The 23,148-nt window shown below is 41.7% G+C and overlaps 1 protein-coding gene across 3 annotated transcripts in view; it reads left to right on the top strand.

Moving 5' to 3' along the window:
• The window catches only part of tenm2a (teneurin transmembrane protein 2a), a 349,743-nt gene that overhangs the window by 262,470 nt on the left and 64,125 nt on the right, over positions 1-23,148 (top strand). For all 3 annotated transcript variants that reach the window (XM_077236049.1, XM_077236050.1, XM_077236051.1), the window contains one exon: positions 19,340-19,578. In XM_077236049.1, the coding sequence (XP_077092164.1) occupies positions 19,340-19,578 (239 nt within the window). The remainder of the gene's footprint in view (positions 1-19,339; positions 19,579-23,148) is intronic.

Genomic DNA, 23,148 nt, shown 5'->3' on the forward strand with positions numbered 1-23,148 from the left:
GATTGGAGCACCAGCAGACCACCCAGGGTCTGTGCTGGCATTGCCCAGTATCACACATACCATTCATGGGCAACAGGCGAGTTTGTGGGCCTTCTCAGTGGAATCATTCAAGTGCCTGGTCATTTCAATTTTAAGTGTTAACCGCAGAGACAGTGATCCACATGGACACAGTCTTTTACATATATACGTTTTATCAATGAGTTAAAGAAATAGTTCACCCTGAAATGAAAATTCTGTCATTATTTACCCACTGTCATGTTGTTCCATGTTCTTGGATCTTTTGTTTTACTGAAGAAAAACAGTATATGGACATTGGAGTGACATGATCTGAATGTCTGAAAATATTGGCTGAATTTTCATTTTTGTGTGAACTATGGAATATGATTAAAGCCTGAACAAATATATAATAAAACATTTTTATACACACTTTTTTGGTCAAACAAAATGTAAATAAAAGAATAAACTATTTTTGATAATAACGCTTTTTTTCTCCAAGATTAAAGGTATTTTCTCTTGAGAATGAAGTAAAAATATAAAATTACGTGTATATTCCTAGATCAGACATTAAATGTGCATCCCTATATTACTAGTTAAAGTAATTAAATTTTGAGTTTAAATGGTAACACTTTACAATAAGGTCTCATTCATTAAGATTAGTTAATGTATTAACTAACATGAACTAACTATGAGCAATATATTTGTTTACGTATTTGTTAAAGGGGTCATATAATGCCATTTTTGTACAAGTTAATATGAATCTTTAGGGTCTAAATGAAAACTTTGTAATATACTTTTATTAAAAATTCTCATTAGTATTTTAAGAAAACACTAATTTTACCTGCTCAAAAACATCTCTGTTTTCAGCACGCTGTTTCAGTGGATATGCCTTTAAATTATTATGAGCTTGCTGACTCCGCCCCTCTGTTCTTTGGGGCGTTTTTGACACAACGCACGTAGAGTGTTGCCTTGACAACAGTTGATGGTATATTTTGGCGAAAGAATGGCAGGGGGAGTCTCTGAGGACACATCTGTAGTGTTGCCATACCAATTTGAACCGGAGTCGGACCCAGAACAATATGACGGCCCCGAAAGAAGTTTGACCATTAAGGCTCGAACAGGACGTTTCTGAATGGTTGGTTAACGTAATGTCACTTTGATCTATTTTTGTGTGTACTGTCAGGGTAGAGTAGTGGGATACAAACGCTATGTGTTTACCGTATAGGTTAGTTCGTTCACAGATTTATGTTGAAAAACTTATTTTTTGGTAAATGTAGGCTTGTCAGTGATGCGCAACGTTATCTCAGTGTTCGGTACAACTATCGTGACTGAAACATGTCCTGTCATGTCAGTAATGATTCTAGCAGTAGTTGAAGGATATCTAAGAATTTGTTGTATGTTTATGTTTAGTGCAGTACGAAAATGTTTTATGTTTTACTTAGTGTTGGCACGTTAACTGTAACACCTGCGTACATAGTTTTTAATAACACAATAACCATAACGCGTTGTTCATTATAAACGTGGGATCATGAATTATATTGAGAACGTCCTAACATTACATAAAATACATGCCATAATATACCCTGAGTGTAAACATTAGCCGCATTTATCGTGAAGCGTGCAAGCGATTTGCAAAGATTAATATGTACCGTAAAAGGTTAATAAAACGTTACACTCACTTCTTCAGGAGGTGCAGCAGGAACACGAATAGTTTGTACCGATTCCTTTTTCAGGAGCAGCTTTTTAGAAAAACCAGCTTTATACTGACCCTCGTTTAAAAAGCAGTCTGGTGAGAAATGATTTGCGTAAACATGAACGCATTTACGTTGATCGTGATTCGTGGGGAATATTCCCATCGTAAACAAAACTCAGCCACTGTGTCTTCAGCGGTTCAAATTTAGGAACATCAAAATGATTTCTGTGTTTGTTATTGCACCCAAGAACAGAACAACACAATCGCTTAGACGCCATTCTGCTCCAGTGTATTAACAATGACGGACTATGATGACAGCTCGCTCAGGGCGGGTCTGTGTTGAAACACTGCTGTCAATCAACAACCGTGGGAGGGGCGTCATGCGCCGTGTGACGTCACACGGTGAAACGGCTCGATTTGAGACAGGGGAAAACATATAAGGAGATTAAAACAAAAACACTGGATGGATTTTTATCATTATATGATGGTTGTGTACAGGCACTGCCAACGCACATTGCAGTACAATCAACTTGTAAGAGTGCATGTACCATTATATGACCCCTTTAATCTTTGTTGATATTAGTTAATAAAAAGAATACACTTCATTGTTTGTTCATGTTTATTAACAGTACATTAACTAATGTTAACAAATACAAATTTTGATTGTAATAATGAGTTAGTAAAATCTGAAGTTAACATTAACTGAGATTGATAAATCCTGTAGAAGTGTCGTTCATTGATAGTTCTCATGTTAATTAAAACAGTTGAATAATGTTAACTATGAAACCTTATTGTAAAGTGTTACTGTTTAAACTTAAAAATCGGGGGGGGGGGGGGGGGGGGGGTCATTTAAAGGGTCATTTGAAAATGAAATCAAATATGCAATAATAAAACTAGCTGCCATATTGTGCTTAAAATGGGATCCAGCACATTAAGTAGCCGAATAGATCAGAGATGTGTTCAGCTGTGTAAATAGCACAGAATGTCACATGGACAGTTCCTCAGTGTGCAGAGATGGAGGCTTGGAGAGTCTGTGTCTACAGAGGCTCATCTCCTCTCGCCTCTGGGTCACACAGCATAAGCCGACACACTAAAGTTAATAGGCCTATTTTTATTTCTGTATCAACACTAAAAGAGAGAGCATTTTCACACACTGCCTGCCTGTCCCTCTACAGGAGAAAAACACTGACAAAATCCATGTTTTATAAACCAAAGAGAGAAAGTTTGGAGGAAAATCTCCAGCCTTGTGATGCAACAGCAGACTCCTGTAAGGCCATGATCGGAAGAGTTTTGGGCCGTCACTATTCCAGTTACTTTTTTGTTGACAAATAAGTTAATTTGCGAGTGGTGGATGGTGCAATGTACTGTATGTCAGCATAAAGATGGGAAGGACATGAGCTCCCATAGGATGAATGGTTCATTTTCCCTTCAGTACATGTTTTCTCTGTCTCCTATTTTTTTCACTTTATTATAATTTTCTCTGTCTTTTTCTCTCCACAAGGGTGTGGCTACAGGTGGGCAGGCATCATCTATCCATCCAATAGAAAAGAAACAAATTTTTAGATTTGCTTGGCTTTAACTTTTTCTAAATTTATTATTGGCTATTTTTCCAAAGGGCATTTTCATTCAAATGAATCTAGACAAATCCACTGCTTATAACTAAGACTTTGTGATGAGAATTACTGAAAAAGTAGTTGTAACATGCAGATGTAAGACACCTATACATTACTAACAATAAACAACTACATTTAACATTAATCTCTCACATCAGTTTATGACTTGATGCTAATGAAGATTCTCTCTGTGTCAAATTAGATTCCCCTTGAGTGAGTAGCATGACATTTAAAAGCAAAGACTATTTTTCGATCTTTCTTGGAATAGGAGGTCATGCCTGTTTCTGTGGGTGACTTTTATAAGGGTTTAGATTGATTACCCAGAATATTCCTCCTACAGATTAACCCCTTGAGCCATTTAGAGAGGAACACACAGCTCTGTGTGTGTGTTCTCTATGTAAATTATGTTATTTTATAGGTCAGGCCTTTCCTGCTAAAGTAGAAAACCAAACCTTTTTCTGAGAGGTGCCTGCACAGCTGCCAGCACCAGAAGATTGATTGCCAAAGTATTCAGTTGTCAAACAGGTAGAGGAAGGGAGAGACAAGCTGGAGGGATCTGAGAGATTGCCTCGGTTGAGAGAGAGAGAGAAAGAGAGAAAGAGAGAGAGAGAGAGAGAGAGAGAGAGAGAGAGAGAGAGAGAGAGAGAGAGAGAGAGAGAGAGAGAGAGAGAGATATCGGAAAACAAGAAGGGGGGTGGAATCGGTTTTCGGCAACATAAATGACTGAAGATGGCCCGGTCCTGTGTAGGCTTATTTCCAATCATAGAGTGAGGCCTCTTCACCAGCTGATGCCTGCTTCAATTTTACTCTCATCTCAGGACTCGCAAACTGCTCTCTATTCCCCTTCCATACAGACTCGTGCACACCCAAATTAGATTCCCGAGCAGGTCGCACTATCACAATTGAACCGAAGAGGAGCAGCGCTTTCACATGCACAGCATAGGGGATGTTTTTGGAGGTGTGCGTTGTCGTTACGGCCTGGCTGGTGTTTGGTTTCGAGTGTGTTTGTAGTAGGGTCCTGTGTCAACTTCTTAAAGTGCAGCTTGGGTCCGTGAGCCATGAGAGAATTTGATTTGTTTTTTTTTGCAGATATCAGAGATTCAATTTGAGTTGTGTGATATGCTGTGCGCATATTCATAGGTCCATGAACTCTTTGAACCAGATGTCTTTGCGTTTTTCTTTCTGCATCTGATGTTGTAGCATCCATTCTGCATCATTTCACCTTCATTAGCTATGGGCCATGTAATTTTTGACCACAGAAGAGGATTCTTGTGAATGTTTAATTATAGCACTCGTGCTATAGCAGTCTCACTCGTGTTTTTTATTCACTTACACTTTTCAGCACAAACCGCTTAATACATTCGTAATTTTGTTGTATATCAGATAATTTCACATTTATACCAGATGTGATGCTGTAAAGGTACCTGGCTAAGACATTGTGTTAGGTGTTCTCTGTAGCTGTATTTGATTTGAAGTTTGATTGTGACGTTTATTCAATATCATTAAAATCCCACATTGACTTAAAACATGTCCTATTCAGATACATTTGACTGCTATGGTGAGTGGCTAAATTTCCTAAAGCTAGTAGCTGTATTAAAGTGCACAGTGATGGATAATTAAACAAGAAATAGTATTTAATCAAAAACTCTAACAAAAGTACACACAGGAGATCACAGGAGAAAGCTTTGCAAAATAAACATGTTTAACTTGTTGATGACACCAAACAAACAACTGAATGAACTGTTTAAATACACATGGGGAACTTATTAACAGAAACTGAAACATGTGTGTAATTCAAATCTGTAACCATAGAAACAAACTAGTGGCGGGAAATGAGAACAAAACATAAATGTGACATTAACAACACATAAAGTATATTTAAAGAGACATTTTCTTCTTTAAAACTATAAAATATTTGTATAATTGCAAATAAACCATAAATAAAGTGTAATAAAAAAGTGAAGTCTTTCATTTAAAAAAACCCACACACTAGATGGCAGAGTACAGCGTGAAGTGTAAGTACACATAATTCGGGATACAGAATGTTTACTATTCCAAATCTCACTGACAATAAATTTGTGGTCACAATTTGTCAAAGTTTTGTTGGAATTTTCTTTCCCCATCACGCAAAATTCTCAATCTCATGGATTGCAACTGTTTTGTCTGTGAAAATTCACTGAACAGCGATAAATGTGACCGCACCTTAATGATGCCATAGGATTATTTGCATACTGAATTGTTTTTGATCTTTATTTCACATTATAGTAAGTTCTGCTATTTCCTTCATGCAAATTTGGTATAAATGCAGTAAAATAAAAGTAGGAAAATTGTCCTAAAAGAAAATTGTTTAAATTCCTTAGCTGAGAAGTGAACAATGCAAAACTCTGCTTCTCTCTGCCTCTTTTCTTTATTTCCTTCTATTCTTTCGCCCCCCTCTTTCTCTCTCAGACTTCATCAGTGGTTGCCAAGGTACCTGTGTGGGGCAGATTTAAATTCTCAGCTGCGCTCCGAGGCCAATTTGTTATCCAATCAGAATACAGGTGCCCGCAGCTCGCTGAAGATTTATGGGCACTCTCTCTACTCGTGCCGTGCGCAGATCAAATTCTGGATATGCCACAGCAATCCCAGCAAACATAATTATACAAGTTTTTCGAGATTTTGGTTTGGTATTTAGAATACCCCTCACCCATAGTTGGATTGGAGGTGAAGAGGAGAATGGGGAGTGAACAAAAAGTTTTAAAAAACTGAACAAAGTGTAGTTTGGGTCAGGGAGAAACTTGACTCAGTGAACTGTCTGTTCTGATGCTGAGTGTTTTGGTATGTGGGTGTTCCAAAAAATAAAAAGTGGTTTAAGAAGTATTTTACTCCTATTACAGTATGCACAGAGAGGTATTTCATGACCAGTCACTTACATGTCTTGATAGGCGCTGATGTTGGTTATTTAAAGTGGAGAAGTGATATATATAATGAGGGTGTCAATCAGAGGTGTGTGGGCAGCGAGTGTGAGATCAGACAGTTAAATGAGGGATAGATCTGAAAATGGAAAGTTAAAAATGAATAAATAAACACTGGTGTTTGACACTAACTACATGTTTGATGATGAGTGGTCTTCTGGGGCTGTCACAACTAATGAGTGGCAGGGGCCATTTTCAGCAATGCATATTTAATAGGACTCAATGACACACACACACACACACACACACACATATATATATATATATATATATATATATAGAGAGAGAGAGAGAGAGAGAGAGAGAGAGAGAGAGAGAGAGAGAGAGAGAGAGAGAGAGAGAGAGAGAGAGAGAACACACACCTGTCTGACTGAGACATGGTCATTAATCACCTTCTGCACAACACACACCATGACCTCAACAATGACTTCATCAGTATCTGCAGAGAACTTATACCTGAGCTTATATCCTTTCTTTGTCTCACGCTGACATCTTCTCTTCTCTTCTCTTCTCTTCTCTTCTCTTCTCTTCTCTTCTCTTCTCTTCTCTTCTCTTCTCTTCTCTTCTCTTCTCTTCTCTTCTCTCTTCTTTTCTCTCTTCTTCCCTACCCTACCCTTCCCTTCCCTTCTCTTACCTTACCTTACTTGACCTTCCGTTACCTTCCCTTCTACTTTTATTTCATCTCCTCTTTTATCATGTTTTCTCTTTGTCTTGTTTTGGCTGACCTCGTTCCATCCCATCAAGTCCGTTGGTCTGTCCTCATCTTATCTTGTCTCTTTTTATCTCTTCTATCCTTTTCCTATCTCTCCTCATCTCATCTCTCATCAGGTCTCCTTGTGTCACCTCATCTGTTCTTGTCTCATTTTATCTCCTTTTCTCTCCTCTCCTCTTTTTCTCACTTCATGTCATCTCTTCTCTTTAAGTTCCATGGTTTTGGCTTCTGTTTTCTTGTACTTTTTCCAATATCCTCATCTCATATCCCTTGACTTTCTTTTTTCCGGTTCTTCTTTTCTTGTCTCCTCTATTATTTTATTTCATCATCTGTCTCCTCACTTCATTTCTTCATCTCGTCTCCTCTCCTCATCTTGTTTCACCTCATCTCCTTTCAGCTCTTCTCCTCTGGACTAATTTGTATCTCCTCTTCTAATCATCTGTTCTCCTTTAGTTCTTTTGGTCAATTTTCCCTTCTCTTGTCCTATCTCCTATGCGACCTTATCTCGTCTTCTCTTCTTTCTTCAGTTCGTCTCATCTCCTCACCTTGCCTTGACTACTCTCCTTCATTTTATCTCTTCTTCTCTAGTCTTATCTACTGTATGCTGGCCTTAGCTTGTCTTCTCTCAGCTTTTCTCTTCTTATCTCACCTCCTCTTCTCATCTTGACTCCCCTCATCTTTATTTCATCTCCTTTTCTCTCTGCTCTCCTCTTCTCGTGTCATGTCATGTCATATCATCAGGTCTCTTTCTCTCATTTTGTGCACTCTCCTCATCTTATCTGCTCTAGTTTTGTTTTGATTTTGTTTTCTATAGTCCAGTCTTCAATGTCCTCATCTCATCTCATCTCATCTCCTTCTCCTCTTATGTCATTTCATCATTAGTATCCTTTCCTCATTTACTCTCATCTCATTTCACCTTGCCTCATTCAGCGCTCTCTTCTTGTCATTTCACCTCCACTTCTTGTCTCGATTCTTCTCCTTTTTCAATTTTATTCCCTCTTGTCTCAGTTCATCTCTTAATCTGGCTTCTCTCCTTCTCTCGTTGTTCTTTCTCTTCTCCTCTCACTTCCTGTCTCCCAGTAAACAAGTCATGTTCCTCCTTCAGATCATTATGTCCCTAGTTTCTCAGTCCCAGTGGACTTTGAAAAGTGCAAAACTGTCATTGTCTCCAGACTGTCCTCTGCATAACCCCACCCTGTCAGCACTCCTTTTTTTGGGTCCAATCTGGCCTCTCTTTATTTCTGTCCACCCCCTGGTCTGGCTTCATCTCTCTCTCTCTCTCTTTCTCTCTCTCTCTCGCTCTCACGTCTCTCATCATCTCAGTTGGCTTCAACTCTTCCCCCAGCTTCCCTCCCAAACAATGCTCGACATAAATCACTGTCAATTAAGCACACTATGTAAATCAAGCATTTTAATTTCATTCCGCAATTAAGCCACTCCATCCGCATTCGGCTTCCCCTTACTGTCCCGAGATGAAATGAGCTTTCAATAGAGATTCAGCCAATAGCTATGAGTTACACTTCAACTTGAGTGCACGCGCTTCCAAAATGACCTTAATTAATTTCACTCCGTCACCCCTGTCAGCTGGCAAATTAGTGGCTGCAACCTTCTGCGTGGGTAAAAATGATTTGGCATTTAAGTGACTGACTTGACCTTGTGAGTGGCCCGACTTCAGACGGCGGAGGAATGAGACAGAGGCGGCCTGCAGGAAGTTTATAGAGCTATATTTTTAGACGTGCACTTCTGCTGACTTCTTGTCACTCTGCCGCTCATTGCAGGCCTGATTACAGCCTACCTGTAACCTGCTAGCTTCCCTTTACAGTTTGTGCACGGTCGCACCTGACAGGAAGAACGGAAGCGAGATGACGCAGGTTCAGATAAAGGCATGGAGCTGGAGGTGGAGGTGCCACCTCTGGCATCACACCATCAATTGGAGAAGCAAGAAGGGCGGAAAGAACGTTACGGAGAGCTTGTGTGAATACAAAGAAATGCAAGATTCTGCTTTTTGCCACAGTTGACAGAGCCTCCCGGTTCATGCACACAAGTTCTGCATGAGTTTGTGCACTTATGTGTGTATGTGTTATGCATGCATGTGTGTGAGTCAGTGAGGCCTAAGGCAGTGTAGATGTCACCCTCAGCTGGAGAAAAACAGCTTTGTTATGTAAAGCCACCGTGTGGAATCCTCCGTGTGGCCTATATTCATTATACGGCTGCATTATTATCATTTATTACCATTCATTACGTTTATCAACCTGCTCTCACTCCCTCCGTCTCTCCCTTAGTGGCTTGTGTGAAGGACAGACCTCTATCTTTTTCTTTTGTATTTCTTCTGAGGTTTATTTTCCCTATTGTGGAGAGATGAGCGAATACAGACGTGGTGGGTATGGCGTCATGACTTGGAGAGTTTTTTTTTGTTTTTTTTCTTAAGGAAACATACATAAGATATTAACATGGGACAAATTAAGTGTGAGAACTAAAAGGGTGTCCTCACTATTATCCCTTTTCCACCAAAAAAGAACTGGTTCGGAACTGGTGCTGGTTCAAAGTTGGTTCGGAGTTGGTTCAACTTGCGAACCTTCTCAGAACCTGTTTGTTTTTCCACTGACTAGAGCGCCCAGCGAACCACGTCGTTACGTCACTGTGTACGTCGCCATACATCTTAGCTAGAAACGCTTGCAAACCAACAACATTAAATTGGGATTATCTCTAACTCGTGAACCAAAAAGGCTTTAAAAACAATTGAAATATGTAAGTCTTTTAACCTTTTCCTTTGATATGTAATCTTTTCTGATTAGTTATGTACCCCCGTGTTGTGTCTTTTTTTCTTTCCATTTATTTGTTCTATATTGTGACTGTTTTCTTCTTTGCTTACATAATGTTTTCAATAAAAAACAAAAACTAGAAACGCTTGCGCCAACTTGAAGCATAACAATTACAATGGCGGACTACATAGTGTTTCTGCAAATGTTTCTCCTGGCTTTGCGATCCTATATTATGGTCAGAAAAGATGTTTAGAACACATCTAAAACCGCCCCCAGCCCCGACGTAAGCATGACGTGGTAAAAGAACGGTTCCAGTCCAGCAAAGAGTTGGTGCCACTTGGAACCAGTTTTCCTGGCCGAGATCCGGTTCTTTGGCTGAAGAAACACAAAGAACTGGTTTGCGCGCTGGCACCGGCTCCGAACCGGCTCTCAAAATGCTTTGGTGGAAAAGGGGTATATGAGTGCAGCTTATACAGTCTACCAGCACTGGAACTTTTGACTGTTTCACTCTATTGCAGGGATGGGCAACTCCGGTCCTCGAGGGCCACTCTCCTGCAGAGTTTAGCTCCAACCCTGACAAAAATGATTTTTTAGTAATCCTGAAAACATTGATTAGCTTGTTCAGGTGTGTTTAATTAGGGTTGGAGCTAAACTCTGCAGGACAGTGGCCCTCGAGGATCGGAGTTGCCCACCCCTGCTCTATTGTATCTGTGTGTATGCATTTCAGACAGATAGTGCAATAGTGGTGGGGATTTTTCATTGTTTCACCAGTAGGTGGTAACAAGTGACTCTTTATGAGTGAGTCATTGAATAACTCACTCAAATGGTTTATTCAAAAACACTGATTCGTTCAGGAACTAAAAAAAGTGAATGTCATTAAATTATTGTATTATACAACCCCAAATCGGAAAAAGTTGGGACATTTAGTAAAATGCAATAAAATCAAGAATCTGTGATTTGTTCATTCTATTTAACCTTTTATTAACTGACAAAAGTACAAAGAAACGTTTTCCAATGTTTTCACTGACCAACATAATTGTATTTTGTAAATATGAAAAAAAATTGAATTTAATGGCTAGAAACACACCCCAAAAAAGTTGGGACAGAAACCAAATAAAAGTGAAAAGATTATCCAAATTAGATTATCCAACTCCTTTGAAACAGTCCACAATGAGCAGGTGAATTTGTAAAAGTTGAGGGTATCATGTTTGGGTGTAAAAGTGCTTCTCGTCTTTTTAAGCAAAGATGGTTCATGGCTCATCACTTTGTGCCAAATATCATGAGAGAATTGTCAGACAATAAAAAAAAAATAACATTTCGCAATGCAAGATTGCAAAGAATTTATGCCTTTCATCATCTTCCATACATAATATTGTCACCAGATTCAGGGAATCCAGAGAAATCTCAGTCTGTGTTGGGTAAGGCAGTAGACCTCTGTTGAATGTGTGTGACCTTTGAGCCCTCAGATGGCATTGCACAAGATACCATCATGCTACTCTGTTAAATACAGACACATGTCCTCAGGAGTCATTTGGAAAACAGTTTTCACTGAACACAGTCTGACTCTGCATTAAGAAATGCCTCTTGAATCTGTTACGCAAGGAGAAAGCTTTACATCAGTTCTATGTGGAGATGCCAGCGAGTTCTCTGGGCCTGAGCTCATCTCAGATGGTCTAGAAGACAGTGGGAATGTGAGCTGTCGTCAGATGAGTCCATGTATTAGCTTGTTTTTGGGAGAAAATGGACATCGAGTTCTCAGTCCCAAAGACGAAATGGACCAACTGTCACGTGTCTGTCCTGTCTTGTATTGCACTTGGGTGTCTTTGTTATGTTGGGCCATGTGCTCTCGTTATTGTTTGATCCCTTCCCCTTGTTACCTGATTAGTGTTTGAGTTCTTCCACCTGTTCCCTCTTGATTTGTTCCCTTTTTAAGTCTCCTCTTGTTTGCAGTCTTTGTCGGATGGTTGTCATATGTTTTCCCAGTTTCCGTGTGATGGTCTTCGTGTTCAGAGTCAGTGTTTGTTCTTCAAGTTCAGTTTTGTTTAATGTCTCATTTATTGTGTTTTCCCCCCTGTGGGTTTTTGCTTTGTGTTTTGTTTTCTTTTGTTAATAAATCATCCGTTGCTGCACTTGAGTCCTCCTCTCCACTTTTTGTAACTGTAACGTGACAGAACGACCCGACCATTTGAGGACTCAGCAGCATGGATGACAATGATTTTGACTGGATGGATGATGACGCTTGCGTGGACGACGATGACTTGGATTGTCCAGACACACAATCGCTACATTTGGATCAACCCAGTTTTCCACTATCTTTCATGACGGAATGACTCCGTCCTCTAACGAATCAGGCAGATTGAATATTTTTCAGGCCCTCGCTTTTATGGTTCATCAAAGGGAGGAGTCGGAGCGTCTGGCCGGGTTCTCGGGGACCCGTGGTTGTCGTAGAGGAGGAGGAGAGGGTCGAGAAGAGGCTCAACACCACTCTTCATCCTGGCCCCCCTTCGATCCTGGGCCAGTTAGGGACAGCTTAGAGCCTACTTATCTCCGTCACGGACGGAAAAGGAGGAGGAAACGCCCCTCTGCACAGCGAGAGACTGTTCACGTCACGTCGGTCCAGCGAGAGACTATTCACGTCTCGTCTGCCCAGCGAGAGACTGTTCACGTCCTGTTTGCCCAGCGAGAGACTGTTCAGGTCCCGTCTGCCCAGCGAGAGACTGTTCACGTCCCGTCTGCCCAGCGAGAGACTGTTCACATCCCGTCTGCCCAGCGAGAGACTGTTCACGTCCCGTCTGCCCAGCGAGAGACTGTTCAAGTCCCGTCTGCCCAGCAAGAGACTGTTCACGTCCCGTTTGCCCAGCGAGAGACTGTTCACGTCCCGTCTGCCCAGCGAGAGACTGTTCACGTCCTGTCTGCCCAGCGAGAGACTGTTCACGTCCCGTCTACTCAGCGAGAGACTGTTCAAGTCCCGTCTGCCCAGCGAGAGACTGTTCACGTCACGTCGGTCCAGCGAGAGATTGTTCACATCCCGTCTGCCCAGCGAGAGACTGTTCACGTCACGTCCGCCCAGCGAGAGACGGGTCACGTCACGTCTGCCCAGCGAGAGACTGATCACGTTCCGTCTGTCCAGTCTGGGACAGAGCCAGAGATCCCCTTTGGCGTGGCCGCCAAGGTTGTGACGGACTATCTGGAGCGTCTGGCTCGGATCTTGGAGATGCCAGTCTCTGCTGTTCCAGAACGGAGGCAGAGCTAGTGTCCGCTGTTCAAGAGCCGGAGACAGAGTCAGTGTCTGCTGTTCCTGAGCCGGAGCCAGTGTCTGCTGTTCCTGAGCCGGAGCCAGTGTCTGCTGTTCCTTAGCCGGAGCCAGTGTCTGCTGTTCCTAAGCCGGAGCCAGTGTCTGCTGTTCCTGAGCCGGAGCCAGTGTCTGCTGTTCCTGAGCCGGAGCCAATGTTTGTTTTCTGTGTTTGTGTCTGTCTTAGTGGCCGTTGCTGTTCTGGTGGCTGTTCCTGAGCAAGAGCCTGTTCCTGAGCCGGTGCCGGTGCCAGTGCCAGTGTCTGCTCCAGAGCCCGAGCCAGTGCCAGTGTCTGCTCCAGAGCCGGAGCCAGTGTCTGCTCCAGAGCCAGTGCCAGTGTCTGCTCCAGAGCCAGTGTCTGCTCCAGAGCCGGAGCCAGTGCCAGTGTCTGTTCCTGAGCCGGTGTCTGTTCCTGAGCCGGTGTCTGTTCCTTGGCCGGTGTCTGTTCCTGGGCCGGTGTCTGTTCCTTAGCCGGTGTCTGTTCCTGAGCCGGTGTCTGTTCCTGGGCCGGTGTCTGTTCCTGGGCCGGTGTCTGTTCCTGAGCCGGGGTCTGCTCCTGAGCCGGGGTCTGCTCCTGAGCCGGTGTCTGCTCCTGGGCCGGTTGCTGCTCCTGAGCCGGTTTCTGTTCCTGTGCCGCGGTCGCCCGAGTGGTCGTCTCCGCCCTGGCCGCCCGAGGTGTGTTCACCGCCCTGGCCGCCCGAGGGGTCTTCACCGCCATGGCCCCCCGATGGGTCGTCTGCTTCGCCCTGGCCGCCCGATGGACTGTCTGCTTCGCCCTGGCCGCCCGATGGACTGTCTATGTCGCCCTGGCCGCCCGATGGACTTTGTGTTTCGCCCGGGTCTCCCAGGACTAAACGCTTTGTCCCTCCCGTCCCACCCTGGTCTGTCCCTCCCGTCCCAACCTGGTCTGTCCCTTTCGTCCCACCGTGGTCTGTCCCTCCCGTCCCGCCCTGGTCTGTCCCTTCCGTCCCACCCTGGTCTGTCCCTCCCGTCCCGCCCTGGTCTGTCCCTCCCGTCCCGCCTGATGGAGCGTCTGGTAGCCGCTCCGTAGGGAGGGGGTAATGTCACGTGTCTGTCCTGTCTTGTATTGCACTTGGGTGTCTTTGTTATGTTGGGCCATGTGCTCTCGTTATTGTTTGGTCCCTCCCCCTTATTACCTGATTAGTGTTTGAGTTCTTCCACCTGTTCCCTCTTGATTTGTTCCCTTTTTAAGCTGCCTCTTGTTTGCAGTCTTTGTCGAATCGTTGTCATATGTTTTCCCAGTTTCCGTGTGATGGTCTTCGTGTTCAGAGTCAGTGTTTGTTCTTCAAGTTCAGTTTTGTTTAATGTCTCATTTATTGTGTTTTCCCCCCTGTGGGTTTTTGCTTTGTGTTTTGTTTTCTTTTGTTAATAAATCATCCGTTGATGCACTTGAGTCCTCCTCTCCACTTTTTGTAACTGTAAAGTGACACCAACAAGACTTTCACCAGCGACAGGTGCAAAAGCAAACATCTGTCCTGGTATTGAGGTGCATCATTGCAAACGGAATGGGTAACTTACATTATTGTGAAGGTACCATTGACATGGAGGCATGTATTTGGATTGTACAGAGACAAAAACTGCCATCAAGATGACATCTTTCCTGGGAAGCAAGCTAATGCCAGGCCTCATTCTGCACATGCTAAAACTGAGTGGTTTCTAGACACTCTGCACCATAGAAGGGATGTGTCTGCCTGTTTACTGCAGTCCAGATATGTCTCTTATGGAAAATGCATGACTCATCATGAAAAGGAGAATCAGGCAACGATGACCACAGACTGTTGAGCGGCTGTCTTGTATCAGACAAGATTGGGCAAATATTCCACTAGCAAAACTCCCACAATTAGTATCCTCAACTCCCAAATGATTAAAAAGTGTAATTAAAAGGAAAGGTGAAGTGACACAGTGGTAAACATGTCTCTGTCCCAACTTTTTTTGGGTGTGTTGCAGCCATCAAAATCAAAAATTGTTCATATTTACAAAATACAATTATGTTGGTCAGTGAAAACATTGGAAAACATTTCTTTGTACTTTTGTCAGTTAATAAAAGGTTAAATAGAATGAACAAATCACAGATTTTTGATTTTATTGCATTTTACAAAATGTACCAACTTTTTCTGATTTGGGGTTGTACATTCAATCAATTTGTTTAAAACACTGATTTATTCAGGAACAAATCGACTGGCTTACTGAATTGGACATAGCATACTAGGATACTACTTTTATTATTTCTTTATTTTGGAACTTATGTTTTTGACACAATAGTGCCAGTTTGTTGTTGTTGTTGTTGTTGTTGTTGTTGTTGTTGTTGTTGTTGTTGTTGTTGTTGTTGTTGTTGTTGTTGTTGTTGTTGTTGTTGTTGTTGTTGTTGTTGTTGTTTGCTCCATGACCATAAATTGACAACTGACCATATTGTGTCTCAAATGTAAGTTTAACCAGAAATAAGTCAATATTAACTTCTTGTTTATAAAAAAAACCTGCTTTTTAATATACTTTTTTAATATATTTTTATAATATATTTTTTTAATACTTCAAAATATAAAATGATCAGTACTGATTGTTAAACTGACAGTTTATTAGTATCTGGTCATGTTCTCTTGTGTATGTAAGATGTATTTACAGTATGTACGAAAGCAGATGTAGGTGCACTGTAGGTTAAAGCCTAAAAATCCCTTGGTAATAGATTAGTTAGCCGCTGACCCCAGTAGCCCCTTCAGGCCTGATTCCAGGGGGGTTCAGTCTGTCCAGTTCAGTATCAGTCTGTGAGTGTGGGATGATAGAGGGATGTATGGGGATAGGCCGATAAGAGATGGAGGTAATGGAAGGGCTGGAGCACGACGGAACAAAAATCAGCTCTGGAAATGGAATCCACCACTGGAACGTGTCCAGAGATATTGGAAGGCATCTTGTGGAAAGAGGCTATTAAAGATCACAGGAGTGAGCAGCCTGTGGCCGTTACCCTCGTAGGTTAGAGGTATGAGGGATGGATGTGTCTGGGGGTAGTGTGTGTGGGCTGGTCCAAAGACAAACCTTTTAGGCTGATACCTGACCGAACTAAAGCTCTCAGCCTCTCGATTTGGTATTAATAGAGAACGGGACCTGATAAAACACGACAAACCCCATGACCCCATGCTAATCACAACGGCAATGTGACTGCAGCTAATCCATTTTACACTACATCTTTTTTAACACCGCATCCGTGCTGCTGGCATGACCAGGTTTAAAAGTTCTCATTTGTAGGGCAGGAAACACCAGCATGGGGCTCAGAGCAGTAATTAACTGCTAAATTATTTAAGTACAATGCTAAATTGTACAAGTTTCATCAATAATCTATTGAAGCATTAAGGCTATGTTAGTAAGTATCACAGCACTGAAAAGAGACTGGAGAACACCAGTGTGACACCAGAGAGACCGTTCTGACAGCTACTTCACGTGTGACGTAATTTCTTAAAGTCGAAGTGTCTTTTTTTTGTCTTCCCACACAGAGCTGTTTTATGGCTTCAGTAGACTTAGTAATATATTGGACAAGTAATTTTAACATGATTTTAGGTGTTTCGCTTCAGTGTTGTTCAGTATTAATTTTGTCACAGATTGTTGTTGTATTATCAGTGTTGATGCACTGATAATAAATTATCTTTTTTTCCATGTCAACTGTTAGGGAAGAATTGGGAGTGTTTTGGAAACAATTTTGTGTATCACAGAAATTACACTTTTAAAGGGGTCATGTGATGCTATTTTTAAAGATCATTATTTTGTGCATTGGGTGTTATAAAATTATGTTAACATGCTTTAATGTTTAAAAAATACATTATTTTTCCACATACTGTACATTATTGTGGGTCCTCTATGCCCGGTCTTTCTAAAATGCATCTATTTCTACAAAGTCCCTCCTTCCGAATAATGCAGTGTGCTTTAATTGGCCAGCTAACCCAGTGCATTGTGATTGGCCAAACTCCTTAAGCATATGTCGGAAATGTCACGGCCCTTACCATAATCGCATAGCCTAGAAATCTAGACGCAAGCACCCTAGCGGCAGCAAAAAATATTTTGCAGCAAAGTGTGGTCTAGCATCTCTCTGTTGGCATTCAAGCAGGAAAAACCAAACTCTGGTCTGGCCAATCACATCGTGTGTAGAGTTGGTGGGTGGGCTTAATATAATGACGGCAGAGTTGTGACGGTTCCGTGTGATTTCCATAGGTGATCTGCTACTTGAAAACAAAGAAGATGCTGCTGGCGAACAACGGTCTTTCGAATCGGCTTTGGCCGCGACTCTGGATGACTTGGAGTTAAGAGAACGTCACTTAAGTCATTCTTAAAAAAAGGGAGATGTGTTCGGAGATTTAATGACCGGATACGGTAAAAGTTTAATATAGGCCTATCAACTAGCTCCGCTGGTGGGAAAACGCATGGGACTCACTCAGCCACAGCCGTTCGTTGCTCTGGTTGGTTGTAGCGCTATCCTATTGCGTGCAGAGGGAATTTGAAAGACAACTGTTTATCCCGCCCCTCGGATTGAGGTATGCCAATTGTGAGTTCCCAGACCTAACATCTTGATAGGTCTGGCTTGCCAGGCTAATAATCTCAAGCTTCAGCTTCCAAAGCAATTATAAAGAAAGATCTGTTCGAGCCCATCGGATTCTGAAAATACTGTTGAACAAGCCAATTGATCGTAACTTGATACTCATACTGTATGAATTTGCAGTACACAAGCTTCGATTCAGATGCACTTGAAAGCACAATGGGCGCGTGCTGCTTCAACTCTGCTTGAGCTACCAGTGTGAAACCGAACACGTAGTGCATGTATGTTTGTCAGCTTTTCACAACAAGTTATAAGCAGAGAACAGAGGATACTATGTTTGTACAAATAAATCTATCTCTGCACTTTTGATTGTAAGAACGACAAACAATATGCATTACTATACACTGCACAAAACTCCACATTTGAATAGTCAATAGCAAATAACTTAACAAACAATAAAACATACTTACAGGCTCTGATTCAGAAGCGCCAGATTGCCCTAAATTGGAATTACACCCATTTTTTTTTTAGAAATAGCCCTTGTGCACAGCCGGCCTTGTACTCTTTCAGGTTCAGGAAACTGTCTTCCATAAAATTCTCTGCACACACACTAACATTTGAGTTGTACTGTTCTGGAACAGTGTTGTAAATAAATCTAAGCCACTGATTTCTAATTGCGTCCACTTTCGGAAGGCCAAATAAAGTGTTGCTTTTGCTTTCGCATAGAAACACGCAGCATCTCCACAACATGGCAGCGACAACACTACTACGATAACTGAAGCCACGCCTTCTTTCTTTACGTATGCATTTGGGCGGCATTATGCGTATATTTCCACTTAGTGCGTAGGTCGTTGAGGGAGAATTCGATCGTGGCGTTTTAGCTAGGTCTGGATCTGCCTTTTCTTTTAGATAGAAGTCTTTTTGTGGGAGACTTTGATCTTTGTAACTTTGCAGATCTTATACATGCACAAACATCTACATAACACACTAGAGAAAAAGGAAAACAGGAAAACGCATTATATGACCCATTTAAAGCTAGCCGGGGGAAAAGTGATTTGTGATACATTTATTAGATCTTTCAAATTGCACACCGTAGTGAAAAGCATTCTGTGGGATCCTGCCAGGCTATTGTTACATGACTCTGTGGTCTATGGACCACATTTTAGCTTAACGCTGATTATCAGTGAGTATGTTCTGTCTCTCTATAGTCTAGGTGCCGAGACTGGATATTAACAAATTACATCCTGTTTGTCTGCACCAAGAGTCTGTTTATAAGGCTATAATGATTAATCTCTCTGTGAAGTACACAGCAATATCCTCCTGTCTATATTTTTCTATTCATCAGCTCGACGGAAATGACCCTGCACCAGAGAGCCGCGCCGCTGCGTACGGTCTCAGTGAATTGTGTCTCTGTACAGTATGTGTTTGTTGTTGTACCTGAAAGAAGCGGATGCTCTTGAATAATTGAGTGACTTTGTTGTATAAGTGTCCCTTGGTGAGCCGGGACAGGCCTGCGGTGCCGTGTGTTCGTGTGCCATATGTCCACTGCACCACACTGAGGCGCTGCATACACTGTCCTTCACCCCCAACAAGTGCCTGTGACACTCAGCGGTCAACACACACACACACACACACACACTCATATATATATATATATATATATACCTTAAAGCTTAGAAATGGAAGCTACAGCTGAGAAGGTTTGATACCAGGGATGGATGTGACCTTCCATGTGTGCTTGAAATACTAAAAGCGCAATTTTTTTTCTCTTTTCTGCAGGCATTTCCTGTTTAAGACCTCTTCAGGGACCACACCTCTCTTTAGCAGCTCATCTCCGGGTTACCCTTTGAACTCCGGCACAGTATATTCGCCCCCACCGCGGCTCCTACCCAGAAACACATTCTCCAGAAGCGCCTTCAAGCTGAAGAAACCGTCCAAGTACTGCAGCTGGAAATGTGCGGCCCTGTCGGCGATCGCTGCTGCCGCACTGCTGGCCATTCTGCTGTCTTACTTCATCGGTAAAATATCTCATTCTTTCTTTTTTGGCGGTAGCTTTTCAATGTTTTTGTATTGACTGTGATGTACCTCTTGTAAATCAGACACTATAATGTAGGAGACTATTACGATATTGCATCATCACTTTTTAAAAACATCTGAGAGACTAATTTTAGGCATTGTACTGAACACGTATATCTGTACAAACAGTTGTTCGACAATAGCAATTTAATTTCAGATTAAGTAGGCTATATAGTGTGTGTGTGTACTGTATTTGTGTGTGTGTGTGTACTGTATTTGTGTGTGTATATTTTATCCAGATGCTGCTCATTATTGAATGTGCCTGAGGAGAAATATAGAAATTTTACCTAACTCATACCGGATGAGCTGTGACTAGAACTCTCCTGTTACATTGTTAAGATCTGAATTATTAAAAGCAACAATCGCCTTCTGCTTTATGCATCGAAGGTGTCCTGCTGGCTTTATTACGTGTATATCTTAGAAGGACTCTTTTCCACAGAGTGAAAAAATTAAAATGTAATTGTGAGATAAATTTAGAGTCACACTACCTACGTTTACATGCACCCAAATAATCCATCGGATTGTTGGCTCAATCGGATTGACATTTAACATCTATTAATATGAATTTGTTAAAGGTGCTCTAAGCAATGTCGGGTGAAGTCACTTCTTGTTGACGTTTAAAGTATTGTCAAACAAAACGGAGGCTAGCTAGACCCTCCCTCCTCATCATCCGCGCACTAATCCCCCAAACCCCACCCCCAAATCCTTCTTTGCACACATCTATATTTGTATAAATTAAATATAGATTAATCCTTATTAAAGCTATTAAAGTCTTTAGTGGGGAAATCCTATAGGCTGGTTTATTTTTGCGTTGTTTTATTATTTGGCTTACTTAAGTTAACTATATAATATACTTGTGAAAAATTATTTCAGTCTATTTACAGCATATTCGTTTACTCGATGGATATCCAAGTCAACCTAAAGACAAAGTCAACATCTAATTGTGGAGGACACTTTAAATGCAAAGCATTGTCATGCGTCTTTAACCTTGCACTGCACTTGTGATAATTTTCAATAAGGCGTCTCTGCTTTGTCTTTTGTGAGTGTAAGTTATTGGATAATGGAGAAGCATCGGCCTTCCCCACACACCTCACAAAGCATTGTAAGGACCCCCAGTTGAGATCAGAAATGAGTCCTCGCTCTTCACACTGGATGACTTTAATACTGAGGGTGTGAACAGCATGAGAACTCAAGAGAAAATGAGAAAATGTACACACAATGAACATCAGAGAGAAAGTGAGACAAGGATAAAGGCACAAAGCCACATAGACAGACAAAAGCGGACACAGAGGAAGAGGCTGGCTTTCTGTGGCCTCTATTAGAAGCACACCTGGGCTGTGGAGTGTTGCTCTGGCAGGATGCCTCAGTCCCCTCTGTGTCTCTATTTAAAAGCCCCAAGCAAGGGGCAGATGTGTCACACGGACCCGCACTGCCCCTCTTCTCTCTGGAGACGTCGCTCAACAGATGGGGCAGTCAGCAAGTGCAGGAGTCAGCAGAATCGCCCTTGTTCTTCCTGCCTGCGTCGCTGTACGTGCATTCAACTATCCGTCTGCCTTTCCCATGTCCTTCAGTGCTCCACAGTCTTTTGTGCTGTCTAAAACTCGGCTCGATTATCCCGCTCCATATAACACTACACAGAAAGCCAGAGAAACGATGGTTCAGCATCGAGGCCTCAAAAAGTGTCTGGGCATTAAAGTGAAATATGAAAGTGCCGTAATATTGCAATTTAATTGAAATTGAAATGAACTGTTTTCTATTTAATATGTGTTATAATCTAATTTATTCCTGTGAGGGCAAAGTGAAATTTATTTTAAAGATTTTTATTTTAAGAAGTGTATTTTAAGATTTGTTCAGTTTTAAATCTTAAAATAATAGATTAGATAAATAGATAAAAAAGTATTAATTCTTTTTCTGGTTAGTGGAACATTGTTTGTTAATGTGATGAACTACATCTGTGGATGAATTAAATTAATTAAAAGTCATTTCAAAAATATCTCAGTGAAAAGTGAAGTTAGTACTGACAAAAGCATCTGGCTTCATTTGTTTGCAGATGCAACATCCAATGTCAGACTCACTTCAACAACGTCTGATTTTGGTTGGAAATGAAAGTTGAAATAATAATAATAGTAATAGTAATAATAATAGTAATAATAATAATAACTGAATGTATTATTGGCGGGGGGTCACTCTAGGTGTCAGTGCCCAGGGGAACCAAATAGTCTTAATGCGGATTGTCTCACTGTGCAGATGCCACTATATTTTGTTAAGAAATTCAACTAAATGTATGGATTTGTAATTGTTACTTAGTGTCCAAACACGTCCAATAGTAGTGACTCGTATAACAGCTGTAAATTGTTTGAAATTAGAGGTCAGACTTTTATTTTGGTCTGAACAGGATTCATTCCAGTGGGATGATTCATTCAATAAATGTGTATTTACTTTTCTAAAGGTAATTCTATCTGCACTGTCAGCAGTATTCAGTTGATGCAGGTCTTAACTGTCAGAAACTGGCCCTGCTAAAGCTGTGTTTATGGACGTGTTCACATTTGTGTGTGTGCATTTGTATATTAGTGCATCCCCACAAACAGATAAATGTGCCACTGCGGCATTTTCCCCAACACAGACGTGGCTGCCAGTCCGCTGAGAGCTGCCCAATCTCCCTGGGAATGGAAGGAGCATGCAGGGGAGAGAAAGAAGTAGTTATTTTTATTTCTGCATCTTTTACTGGAGGCCTGAAAGACTCCTTTTTCCTGCTTTCTCTTTGGGGATGGATAACTGTCCCAGAACGGCACCGTAGCCCCTGAAAGCCTAAATTCAGCACCAGGAGAGGAGAGCTCACAGATGCTTGTACTAACACATATCAGCTCCCCCTGGCTTACACACATACACACACTCACAGGTGTGCAGAGTAGTCATCTATGAGTAGAGCAAAAGAGAGGAAAATAGAGAGAGAGACAAAGAGTAGCATCAAGATGAGATGAGATAAAAGAGAAGAGACAATATATAACCTGATAAAATGAAGACCTGGTGAAATGAGTTGAGATGAGATAGAATAAGACCAGAAAAAGGGATTAGACAAAATGACATAAGCTGAGACCAAACTTGAAGTGAAACATCAAGATAAGACAAGAAATAGAGATAAAGTTAGATGAGAAGCATTGAGACAATAGAAAAAGATGACACAAATTAATACAAGATGAGAACCGAATTAAAGTGCAAAGATGTGGAGAAGAAAATCATGATTTAAGGTGAGGTGGGGTGAGATGAGATGAGATGAGATGAGATGAGATGAGATGACATGACATGACATGGGATGGGATGAGATGAGATGAGATGAGATGGCATGAGATGGGATGACATGGGATGGGATGGGATGAGATGAGATGAGTTTAGATGAGATGAGATGGGATGAGATGAGATGAGATGAGATGGGATGACATGACATGGGATGGGATGAGATGAGATGAGATGAGATGGGATGAGATGGGATGGGATGAGATGAGATGACATAG

Source organism: Siphateles boraxobius, unplaced genomic scaffold (genome assembly GCF_051911475.1).
Source record: "Siphateles boraxobius isolate OS27281-9 unplaced genomic scaffold, OSU_SipBor_1 2, whole genome shotgun sequence".
NCBI classification, from domain to species: domain Eukaryota; kingdom Metazoa; phylum Chordata; class Actinopteri; order Cypriniformes; family Leuciscidae; genus Siphateles; species Siphateles boraxobius.